At 43.0% G+C, this 12,659-nt stretch overlaps 2 protein-coding genes across 5 annotated transcripts in view; both read left to right on the top strand.

Moving 5' to 3' along the window:
• The first annotated feature begins 879 nt into the window (after window positions 1-879).
• Window positions 880-2,767, top strand: LOC119016366 (induced myeloid leukemia cell differentiation protein Mcl-1 homolog). Its single transcript, XM_037092146.1, has 3 exons — window positions 880-1,450; window positions 1,778-2,025; window positions 2,201-2,767. Exons 1-3 carry the CDS (start codon window positions 997-999, stop codon window positions 2,312-2,314), a joined length of 816 nt encoding a protein of 271 aa, XP_036948041.1. The 5' UTR covers window positions 880-996; the 3' UTR covers window positions 2,315-2,767.
• A 2,766-nt stretch (window positions 2,768-5,533) lies between these two features.
• Window positions 5,534-12,659, top strand: part of LOC119016370 (transient receptor potential cation channel subfamily M member 7-like) — a 32,348-nt gene continuing 25,222 nt past the window's right edge. For 3 of the 4 annotated variants that reach the window (XM_037092148.1, XM_037092150.1, XM_037092151.1), the window contains exons 1-2: window positions 5,534-5,578; window positions 7,755-7,834. In XM_037092148.1, coding sequence (XP_036948043.1) covers window positions 5,573-5,578; window positions 7,755-7,834 — 86 coding nt within the window. In that variant the 5' untranslated portion in view covers window positions 5,534-5,572. Of the gene's footprint in view, window positions 5,579-5,817; window positions 6,210-7,754; window positions 7,835-12,659 lie in introns of those variants that run through there. The other variant, XM_037092149.1, reaches the window with a different exon arrangement.

Consider the following 12,659-nt stretch of genomic DNA (forward strand, 5'->3'; position numbering starts at 1 on the left):
CGATCTGTCATTCAGTTAATAATTCAGCCCTGAGGTTCACGTTCACTTACTGAGGGACGGTGCACAATCATTCGCGGGAGACGCAGCGCTGCTCTGAGTGGTATACATGCACTCAAATTATTACACAGTGAAAGTGTCCTCTGTGCACAGTAAAATCACTTAAGATGATGCTACACGGATGTTAGCAACACAGCGCTAATTTTAGCAATATGGTTACTGAACGTGAATCATGAGTGAGAGACACAGCGCCACTGTCAGCACAGTACGTGAACGAGAATCACGTCCTCAGCGTCAGTTCTCTGCCCGCAGTAGGTTCGTGAATCATGAACGAATCACAGCGCGAACGTGAATCGCGTCCTCACAGTTCTCTGAGTGAGTGGCGGCAGTTCCACTCCCGGCTGGCATGATCGTGGCTGAGCTCAACTGAACTGAGAAAGGAATGAATCAGTCCATGAAGTGATCCCCGTTCACCTCGTTCACTGAAAAGATCCGTTTGTTCGAACGACACGTTCGTGACCGACACAACACTAGTTCAGAAAAAATGTAGCATACCATGCCACTGCTATATACAGTGCTAAAGGTTGCTGTTGATTATTTGTATATATATGTTGATATTTTTCTGTTCTGGAAAAATACAAGAACAACCAGTGAATCACTTCAGCTCTGAGACCCCGTTACTTTAAATCATCAGCTTCAGAAACATCACGTCTTCTCCCTCATCTCATCTTTTTTATTCTGAAAAATAACCTAAACAAACAACACATTTGAAAAAAAACCAAACGTTTTGTGTGGTTAAGTGGGTTACGTAATGACGCAATGACGTAAAACCTGCGCAGTGGTAACCCCCCTAACCCACAGTGGAGACTGAGTGAACTTGACGGACAGGGCTAGCTTTTTGTTTTAAACAGGCTAGCATCAATCCCATAGTAAATTATTTAGAGGTTTTTTTGACATAGAGAAACAAGTAAGCGTAACTTCAAGAGACCAAGAATTCAAATGAATATGTTTCCAAAAAGGGCTGCAGTTATGACGGGAGTCATGAGCTACATTCAAAATGGAGTCGTAGGGGGATCGATGCACCACGACTCAAGAGATTCCACCCCGGAAAACGGGAATGTCGGGTCTAACGACACGCCGAACCGACCAATGAACCTGGGAGTGAACACGGCGAAGGCGTATACTGTGCCGAAAAACCTCCTGGAGGACCCCGACGACATTGAGGACGGCGCGTTACCGTGTACTCCGGAGCTACAGTCCGAGAGCGAGCTCGACATCTCCAGTTGTCCAGCAGGGGACGAGATGCTGGATCAAGTCACAAGGCAACTGATCGGCCGGTTCCTGGCAGTATATACTGGACTCTCTAAACTTCGCTGGAAGGAAACCAAAGAACTATCGACAATGAAAAGAGTTGTGGAAGGTGTTTTGGAAAAGCACAGATACGCGTACAATGGTAGGTAGTGACTCTGGTACAAAGACAGCTGCTCAGAGTTTTTATCTTCTGCTGCTACAGACTGTGTTTAATTGCATTAACTCCTTTTTAAAAGATACGATGTTTGCTGTTTTGACCAGTAAGAACCTTTTTACTCCACATGAAAACAATACTTGCATATAAAGTTAAGTTCAGGTCCTCCATTTATTATTAATTTCCATGAACGTATTTGTAAATTGAGTTGCTAGCCACACAGAAATCTGTCCCTAAATGTAAAAACAGGATGAATTTCTAACCTTTTCCATGTATGGATTTTTCCTTATTTTTTATTTTTTTTATTTTTTTTAGGAATGATCAATAAATTATCAATGAATGACAGAGGGGATGCAAGTTTTGTCAGCTCAGTTGCCAGGAGCCTTTTTGGAGACGGGACCACAAACTGGGGCCGGGTCGCCAGCCTGGTGGCCTTCGGGGCAGTGGCGTCTCAGTACCTGAAGGAGAAGGGCAGGGGCCACTGTGTGGAGCAGGTGGGACAGGAGCTCTCTACCTACCTGCTGACAGAGCAGAGGGACTGGCTGCTCAACAACAACTCCTGGGTGAGTTAACAACTCATGTTTGAATGACAGGATGTTTGAAAAAATGAACTGGCTGCACAACTTTCCTCACTGTGCAATTCGGGCCTACGTGTCCAGTGCACATTGGCCTTTGCCCCAGTGCTGTATCCTCAGATTTCCATCTTAATGATTCTTCTTTAATACCTCTTGTTTCCAGGATGGCTTTGTTGAATTCTTCGGGGTAGCAGACCCAGAGTCCACGGTGAGGATCACACTCATGGCATTTACTGGATTTGCTGTTATTGGAGCAATACTTGCCCTGTTGATTTAAGGCTTCAATCCTGGACATAAGACAAAGGACTTTGTAGGATCACCCCATTGGTTCATGGCCTCTTTCCTGGGCTCACATCCACCCCAACAGCAAAATAAGTCACACATTTGATGTTGATTACATGGACAAACTTTGCCCACGGCGGTCGACTGTAAAATAAATGTTTTATTTTATTTTTGAATAAGCTGTTTGATCTGATTTTTATCTTGATGTTTTTTTCTGCATAATAATATTAGTTTCCTGGTGGTGGTGGTGGTGCCTCAGTTCAAATCAGGAAGGGAAAACTGGTCCTTTTTTTTCAGTGGATTTGCATGTGTTCATGTGTTTGTTGTGATTGGGTGCACCAAGGGTGAACATAGTTGAGGAATGTTTTTCCTTAAGAGGAAGCAGACATTGAATAATGGTTGAGTTCCAGTGTAAGCTTCTAACTAATAAAAAAGTTGATATAATTCACATGGTTTGACCTTCTAATAATGTCTCTCTGTTAAGGGAATTTTGCAAAGGCAGCAGAAAGAGCTCACATCTGCACTCATCTGGTTCTGTTGTGCTGATCTGAATCTTCTTGCTCTAAACTAAGCTTGCCTCCTCTGCACTTTTCGACCTTTTGATGTTTATTCACACCACAACCCAAGACGGCTACAGCTGCTGTTTCCTCCATGATGTGTGGCTGCGCCTTTGTTTGTTCAGATCCTCCTGTTGTCTCGGGTTACAGGACAAACACAACACTCATCCAGGTCTTAGGAGGGAATGGAGTAGAGCCTTCTCCATGGTGATGATCCACAGCAGACCTCCTCATGTCTGCTTGGTAACTTGCTCACTGGAGCTATACATTATTTAAGAGCATGTGAATGCATTATCTTCTCTCCTTGGAGTATTAAAGCCTAATGTTTGTACTGGGTACATCCATCTGTATTGGTGGTGGGTTAATATTAGCTTGTTTTTAGGTGAATGTGAAGATACTAAAACAAAAACAAAGTGGAATATGATTCACAATGTTCACAAAGCCTCTCTGCAGCATTACAGTACTTCATTGTAACACTTGTCACTTATTTTAGATTTTTGCAGCTTCTGAGATGATACTGCGGTTTGCCATATTTTGATAATATTTCAATTAATTTTTCAACCACTAGTTGGATCTGTTTCATATTTTAAACATGAAGAAACCTCAACCTTGTAGAAGCATGCTTTAACCCCTTCGCACCCACCTTTGTTGGTAATTTTCACCTATTTAGCATACCCAAATGGAAAAGCTTATAACACAACAACTACAAGTCCCAGATGGATGTATGATACTTCACTTGAAAGCTGAAAACCTCTAGTTTCTGAAAATGTGCTTATCTAGCATGTACCATACACACAACCTAAATGACATCAGTTTAAACAATGGCAATGGTACATGGCAATATACCACATACCTTCTACATCTTGTCAACTACACCTGGATGAAACTTTAGACTTCTAGGCCTAACCTTATGGGAGTTATGGAGTTTTTAGTTTGTGGTGTCACTGGCGTCCACGAACCTCTCCAAAACCTCTCCAAATGGCCAAATTGTGCCAAATGCTTTTTCTCACTTCTGTGACACTGGAAACATTACTGAAGCATTTTGGTGACTATAAAGCCTTCCTCCATGACTCAAAACACAATTTTTTCACACATTCATTTGATGGGTGGTCGGAGGGGTTTCCACACGCTTCTAGGTGGCTATATTGAGATATTGTCATGCGACAAGACACTACAGAATAGTAAGCGTTATACAAAAATGACATACTGAAGTGAATTTCAAACAAGGATTTTATTATCTTTCAATATACTAATACTGTATGTGCGCAGCGGGGGAGGTAGCACTGGTGGATGCAGAGGAGGATCGTTGGCACTTCTGATGACCGCCTTCAGCAGGAGAGGGGGTTGGGCGTCTGACTGCCTCACTTTCAGGCTCCCAATCCACGTCACTGTCTTCAGACTGTGACCTACAAAACACCATGCAATGCACAAATGTTACCAAATATAATGAAAAAATGTATAAATGCAATTCAATAGGGTGCTATTTACATAGGAAATAAATAAACACAGATATATGATATCACATATTACACAAAAACATCAGGAAAATAACCGTACATAAACAGAATAATTGAATTGGGGGAATATTCCCAGTGTCTGGTCAGTGAAAAAGATCTAATTCAATTTGTTTACAAGCTTGATAATAAAAAAAAATCTAAATAAAAGGGAATTAGAGGCTCAAAGAGAATTACATCATAGAACAGAATTACAAGGATTACATAGCTTTGGTTGAGTAGTTGAGGCTAGCTAGGCTAATTAGCCCCTGGGGCCCTAACCATTTACCGTCATTTATGAAATGCTAATGTATACTGTACTGTTCACTGTAAGCATAAGAACCCCTTCCCACTAACTTTCATTCAAATTTCACCCATGGCTAAATAAATAAATCAAACATCATCAATGATAACGTTACTCACCGATCTAAGATGTCGTCGAGGCCCTGAGCAAACATCTCCTCCCTCTCAGAGTCCTACTCACTGTCTACAGTTTCATCAGATGATGCCATGATCCATTCCAGGTCTTCTTCTCGGACATATTTAGTGTTTTTTGTGGATTTCGCCATTGTAAACTGTGAAAACTGCCGTCAAAAAAACTTTAAATGTCCGGTGCGAGTGCGTCTGCTGCGTAAAGTTAGCCCGCTAGCTGCCAGACGCAGCGATATTCCTCGGCTCATACCAAACGGACCTGGGCACGCCTACCATCGTTGGAAAGGTAAAATAATTGGCTAGAAGCCTGAGTGATTGACATGTTGATAGCCAAAACGCTATCCCTGTACTAAGGCGGCAAAAAACAGTAAACAAAGCCGATTGGCCCTTTAAACAAGGAGCGCTCCATGTACTTCACGGGCTGTGCTGGGGTGAAAACTGAACAGAGAAAGATGGGGACACTTTTATTTTGTAGCCAGCAAAGTGATGAAAACAAGCACACCCAACAACACCGTACAGGAACTAGAGAAAATAAAGATACAGCCGGCGAAGTCTGGATTTTATTTGACAAACAAAGTTGGTGGACGGTAAACAAATGGACTTTACAAGACGATATTCACAAGCTGGAATAATTTTATGAAAAACCATTTTGATTCTTTTGATCAGTGGATTCTTACGGACAACTGGAATATAAATAATTGAGGATCGGACACATATTACGGCTTTATGGCCGCGTCAAAGGTCGTGCGTTTCTTGTATCTCACGTTTACCATGCTGGTAAATATCAATGATTTATGGTTTAGTGCTCATGATTTCTGCTAAATCAACTGGACGAATGAATTGCTGAGATTCTACCCTTTCCAACGTCGTATAGTATGTCCGTAATGATGAAAGTTGAAGCGAGATACGTCACTGCGCAGTGTAGACTACATTCAGTAATCTGAAATCGCCCGCCGGCGGGCGGATGGGTGCGTACAGTTCAATAAATCAATAAATAAATATATAAATAAAACTCTTAACATTATCTTCATTCTCAGGCCAGAATACTCTGTCAAACTGCAAATGAAGAGTTGGAGGTGACACTCAGAAAGGCTTTTATCTCAGTAGATTTAGCACATTCTCATTGTGGTTATGTCCACTGTGGTCGGATGGTCCGCTATCTTTCTCTGCTTGGTACATCCGCGTGTCACCACGCCCACCCTCCAGCCTGCAGACACTCATACTTGGGCTGGCTGCCCCTCGGCCACATGTGACAGCGTACAGGCTGAATCAGAGACCTTCGGTTGGAGCTACAGCCAACCTACACCGGGCTTTCCTTCCAAGGCTAACCGAGAGCACCGCCGGTAGTTGGATAAAAGCCACGACGCAGCTCTTCCTAAATCTCAGCGGTGAAGAGAATGGTAGAATGGTAGGGGATCTGTGTTTTTTGTTTGTTTTTGTCTCCGCTCCGGCTCTGCGTGGCGGGTCTCCCCCCCTTTCAGTGCATGCTGCCTGTCAGGCACCCAGGCGGACCCCGGTGGATGTATTTTGTTTATTATCTGTTTCCTCTACGTCTGTATGTGCTGTTGAATCAAACACACTGAGTCTAGTGAAGTTTACATGGTGACACACTGTCTAGCAAGAAAGAAAAGAGAAAACAAACGCGGGCGTAACGTTAGCAGGCTACGTAAGCTGGCTCGCTAGCGCTAACTGCTAGGTACTGAACCTGAGCTAACTAGCTATCAGCTAGCTGGGCTGGTGTTAGCAGCGGTCTGTTTGCGGTTAGGACAACAGAGACAGAGCTCCACTTCACCGGACAGAGCGCACACACACGCAAAAAGAGGACACTTCAGAGCATTTGGCACTTTCAAGAAGACACGTTTCCCCCCAAGCTGTCGCAGATGTCGGAGAAGACACACTGTCATTGTCAGTAACAAGTCAATGCCACCTTGAATAGCTGCCAATGTCTGTTCAAACTGAGGGCCTGTTTTATTCCGGCGGCGTCGGGGAAAGTTAAGTGAAGTTGTAAACAGTGCGTTTATTATCTCAGACCCTGTTTTGTGAGACTTCTTTACGCTCACTGTGTTTGTGAAGAGGGGGACATCCAGGTGCACATACAGTGAATCGGTGTCACTGTTCAAGTAGCAGCAGGACAGCTGTTTGTTTTGTTGTTTTTCTAGATGGGACTCATGGCACCCGAGATTTGCCTTTTGGCATAGATAAGAGGACTAAAAACCCTTTAAAAAACTTTTATTAAACTTTTGCAGCTAGCTCCAGCAGGAAATGTCTTGCTTGCAACTGCCTGGTTCACAGCATTTTCCTCTGCGGTGGTTGTAATACAGATGTTTGAGTTTCAGAAATAGTTGAAACGCTTTGGTGTGAAGCAGGTGACAGTGTTGCCAGGTTTCCCTCTTTGTGCTGGAAGGGATTAATGGGGCTAATCCTTCTTTGGTCACGTACTGGAGGAACAATGAGCAATGAGAGCAGTGATAAAGGATGAGATTGTTTTATTGCAGTGTTACAGCGTTGGCAGACTGTAGCTTGTGAAACTGCAGAACTGTGGTTTCTCCTAAATTAATTTTGTAGCTTGTTTTATTTATTTATTGAACCTTCTAATCCCTTTTGATTTTCACAGTCTAAATCCTGGATTAAGGGGTTACAAGCTTCCTTTGAGGATGTTCGGAGTTTATTATTTTCAGAGAAAACTGTTTTAACTGAAGTGAAACTGCCAACTGAGCACTTTTTTGATTTATCTACAATGCCTTTTTACTAGTTTTTCTTTGTGAAACTACAATTGAAATAATGTTTGTACAAGCACTTAATTACTGCACAGAGGAGCTTTGCATTTATAATCCCTGGGGAACAGTTTCCTTAGCAGCTTGAAATTATTAAATGCAAACATACTAGTAGTACGGACAACAAACAAGCTGCTGTCCACTGCTCATAATAACCAACTGTTTCTCTTTGTCCACAGTCCCAGAAACCCTGGATAGAAAGCACTTTCACAAAGAGGGAATGTGTGTACATACTTCCAGTGTCAAAGGACCCCCACAGGTATGTGCTTAGACAGGGCTCGACAGTGCGACTGTTTTGCTCGCATTTGCGAGTTGATTATTTCCAGTGCGAATAGAAAATTACATTCAGTCGCATCAGTGCGACTGCGCACCGTTTTGCTGTTTACGTGAGCACTGAGCAGTATTTTTATTTATTTATTTATTTATCGGCAACCTGAAGCGTCTCCTCCAATGCAAGCGCAGCATGTAGCTACATAATCAGATCTAAGCAATGCAGTGCTTCCATAACAGACACGTGACCACACTCCAGGGATAGAAATTAGCACCCGCCACATGTGGGTGAATCAGTTTACCAGCCACTGTGGCGGGTTAATTCCGATCACTGGTCACAGTCTACAGATTACCTCCGCTCTCCTCACACAGTTACCACACACGGGCTTGTGGCATTTTGAGTGTCCGACGTTTGGTTCTGTTTGCAGCTCTGCCTCCGTCTCCGTATCTGTTGTTGCGGTGGATGCTTCCGCTGCTGCCCACCTTGTGCCCCCTGCTGCGGCTCCTTTCCCCTCCATGTTTTCTGCCCTCAGCTCCTCTGCCAGCTGCTGCAGGACTTTCCTCCGGGCTCTCCTGCTGCTGCTGCTCCTTGAATAAGATGCAGGCATTGATCCCAGCCAGGTCGAGGACGATATAGAAGACCACCACTGGCCATCTTCCGTACTGCATTTGACAGAGTACGCCCTCGCCATCTGGTCCGGAACATCCTCGCTGTACTTGGTGTTGTTGTAGTACATCACAGACTCTGGTTTTGCCTTCGCCCCACTAAAGGTGCCCACACCTGTGTGCAGGGTGCTCAGGATGCAGACATTCTTCCTCGGCTTTCCCTGATACACAGTCAGAGTCATCATTCAGCACCTAACAGCTACGCTTGCTGTTTCACGGAGGGGGAACTCCCGTTTTTGTTTGCCCATGGTGCCAACCAGGCGATATAATAACTTACAAGTACATTCGCAAAGAAGCACAAACAATATAACAATGAAACCCCGCCAAACGATGTGCGGTCAATATGACCGCTTATGGCCGAAATAGGTAAAACATATATTGTCTTTGACTTTTGTGCAATTTATGTAAAATATATTCTAAATTAAAATACAGACAAAGTTATTGCACATATTTGAAAATGATCAAAATGACCATCTTGGCCGTTCTACTGGCAAGCCCTCACTTGAACTCTTCATTGCTACTAATTATTACTCCGCGCCCCGGTCAGCGGAGCTGGCTACTCTTTTGTCGGAGTTTACATGAACGGAAGTAAATTAAAATGTGGCTTTACATCATAACAGTTGAACATAGGGAATAATTAAGTACAGTAAATTAAATTAAATAGTTGCAAGTAGATATTGCTATATATTACTACCTTCTAATCGCCTAATGATGCAATTTCCACTTCCTTTGTGTGGGTCCGGTGCAGTTGAAGATATGAAATAAGTTGTAGGGAAATACTGATGTAGATTCCTAACCATCTAACCTTCATTTTGAACCACTTTGTATATTCAGACTTCATTCCTGTTATATCACGGCTTAGTAGATGACCCTTGGATAGCTTCACCCCTGTAATCATTCATTGGTATCACATAATTACTGAATAATCAATTCTGGTAACAAGTACTGATTGGGAAATACTATGTGCATGTCTTTTACAAGAAAAATATGTTTCTCTGCATTGTACTGAACACATCGAAGCTTAAATATAAAAGTGGCTGGTAAAAATGTTGAGTGGCTGGTAGATTTTAGAATTTACCAGCCACAGTGGTAGGCGGACAAAAAAGTTAATTTCCATCCCTGCCACACGGGCACACAATGAAGACTGCAGCGCGAAAACTAAAATCAAAATACAAAATGGAGAAGCGAAAGAGTGTCGGCGTCGTGAAAATGAACCCCCTAACGCAACTCATTGTGCTACTAAAAAATGTTGTGTGCTACTAAATGTTTTAGCATGGTAGCACAGTGCTACTTGGAAAAAAGCTTAGCATCAAGCCCTGTTAATCGTACTGTAGTCAATGGCGGAGGGGTGGGGTGGCCGGTGCCACCTCACGCTGAATCCTGGCCACCCTATTGGCCACCCTAGCCTGACCCCAACCACCCATGCAACCACTGTATCACAGCTGTTACTACTTGCCGGCGTGCGGAACCTTTCCTGCACTGCGACGGCACTACCAAACATTTTAGATGCGCGCACATCCTGTCTGAACCCCCCTTTCTCCCCGGAGGAGAGTGCTACCCGCTGGTGCACAGTGCAGCGGCCAGGGTGAGGCCAGCTGCGCTGGGAGTTCACAGTCTCTGAAAGAATGGTGCGTCAGACATGGGCTACCTGCCTCCGCAGCTCCGATGGTGTTTCCATGGCGCATCACCCTCTGACCTGGGGCGGGCGAGGCGCTTCCAGCTGCTGGAGGAGGGGACCGAGAAGTGTCCAGCGAGGGATGGTGGGTGGTCGGGGGGGCGCTGCTTGCCTGAATTGATTCAAAGCAGTGTTTCCCATACATTGATGAGACAGTGGCTGCCCACCATAGTCTAATTTGCCCCGCCATAGTCTAATTATGTGGAATGTGAAAAAATGTTTCCACCTTTCCAACGCATACCGACGTTTCAGTCAGTCTCATTTGTTTGCATTACCTTTAATGACTTCAGTACTGCTAATTCAGGGCTGTATTAGTGAAAAAATAATAATATAACAATAGTTATCGAACCTGGAGCATCAGGCCCTTGGAGGCTCCTCCACTCACGCACATACACGACATAAGGTGGGTCTGTGTGTCGGTCCGAAGCAGCCATGAATTAGTTACAAAATGATAAAAATGACACCTATGACTGACTGTTATGGTGAGTTGAAGAGTATAATTATCTAGTTTGTTATTGTGTATACACAAAAAATCCAATTTCATGTAAAACCCTTGGCATAAATAAATCCAGTGTTAGAGAAAGGAAATATTTTACCTTCATCTCCCACCGCACTCCTTGACGTTAACTAGCATGTTGGATATTTAGCTTGATAATTAGCTAGAGGATTAAAATGGTTACTTAGATCATTCCTCTCTTGAAACAAATAATAAGAATAGTATTTCTGTACAATGATAGATGAATCTTCATTCCAAGCCCATGCAGAGGAGTTGATGGTTGTGTGAAAGCATTATAACCAGAGAAAAAAATGAAATTCCCAAAGTAGCCTATATAAGTATAAATATTACAGTATGACGACCCAATCTTTTTGACTGTGGGATAATGTTAGGGTTCTTTCTTTTCGGTGCCAGCTGAAATAGCCTGGTCAGAATGTTTTGATACAGAGTTCAAATGTTTCTCTATGTAATTTTAAGAGGAGAACCAATTATTACTAGTTGTTTTTCTAACAACATTCCAGACCATCAACAAAATGCAACAACATACATACAACTGTTTTGTGCATTTGTACAGTAGCCCTTAAGCCTTGTATGCCTATGACTGGAAACAAATCTCAATTAGTTCCTTGTTAGATCCTTATGTTGGCCCATTTTGCTGGCCATTATTCATATGTGTGTATATAGCTTGATCAGGCAATAGTAAAAACAACTGTTTTTCAAATTATGTCTGTGTATTCCTGATACACTGAGAGAATGAGCTCCTAGTGAGCACCAGCAGGTGATTTGTTAATTTTTAACAGGGGGGATGGCCCAATGGGAGCACCAACCTGCCCCGACACACCTATGTACACCTCCCAAAGGACGTTGTTGCAGGACTCCTGAACAATAACTATGACAATTCCACAATTCCATTTTATCCAGTTATCTTCTTTCTTTACCTACTGCACTTATCTTTTTATAACTGTAATGAAGAAAATGAATGAAGAAAGTCACTCCAGCAGAGTGCGTTTCAACACACTATCTGCATCTAGCAGGGGAGTGATGTCAGGTTAACAAGGAGGGTGCTTTTGGTAATTTTGCTAACAAGGGGGACGGCATCCCTCAAATCACCTACTGGTGATCACCACAAGCTGAGCTGAACATCTCCCAAGTCCTCTCAGCACAGTATGCAGTACAGTTGTCTGTATATTGTGCTACATTTATGTAAGCATCTTTGTTACCAAATATTGTGTGGGTGTGTGGCTTAGGTGTCCTAAATACCCCTGTATTTTCTAGTAAGACATTGCCACCCCAAAATTTCACATAACCATCCTGGCCACCCCACAGAAAAATTTCTGGCTCCGCCACTGACTGTGGTGCGCCTTGTGGTGATAGCCATGGAAACACTGTAATTGCATGGTGTGTGTTAAAGTAGGCCCAAACCCTAACCACTACTCTCTCACTGTGAACACAGTGTTAAGTGAGAGGGAAGACCAGTGATGAACGTGTTTGTCATATCTTCTCCCAGTCTTGAGGATTGGATTTGTGATTAATGTTTTATCAATCCGTCATTTAGGATGTTTGGATTTTCTGAATCCCATTTTAAAAAATTGGTTTGCCTACAAGCATTTATTTTAATTCAAGACATAAGACATTACGTTCTGTGTGTATCTGAGAACTGATGTGAATGTTCTCCTGTTGAATATAGAGGGGTTTTTCTGCAGGCCTACTAGAATCTTACAAAGCAGTGTTAAATCGGTGTGGAAGGCGTCTTATTGGTTGGCGTGCAGGCCACTCATTCACAATGTGCCATGTTTGCATGAGAAGCCCACACAAAATAGCTCAATTAAAGATACAGCAGCTTGTATGAAATGTCCAGTAGTGGAGAAATAGTCAGAGCAAAATGACATTTTTTCAGTTCAATATCAAGTAGTTTTCCACAGTTACGTAAAATTGATATTTCACCAGCTCCTGTTTTTATTGTTTTTAATTACACGT

The sequence above is a fragment of the Acanthopagrus latus genome, unplaced genomic scaffold, assembly GCF_904848185.1.
Source record: "Acanthopagrus latus isolate v.2019 unplaced genomic scaffold, fAcaLat1.1, whole genome shotgun sequence".
NCBI lineage: Eukaryota > Metazoa > Chordata > Actinopteri > Spariformes > Sparidae > Acanthopagrus > Acanthopagrus latus.

Coding starts and splice junctions, on each gene's coding strand:
- LOC119016366 (XM_037092146.1), top strand. CDS start 997: ATGAATATGTTTCCAAAAAGGGCTGCAGTTATGACGGGAGTCATGAGC. Junction 1,451..1,777: donor GCACAGATACGCGTACAATG/GTAGGTAGTGAC, acceptor TATTTTTTTTAG/GAATGATCAATAAATTATCA. Junction 2,026..2,200: donor TGCTCAACAACAACTCCTGG/GTGAGTTAACAA, acceptor TCTTGTTTCCAG/GATGGCTTTGTTGAATTCTT.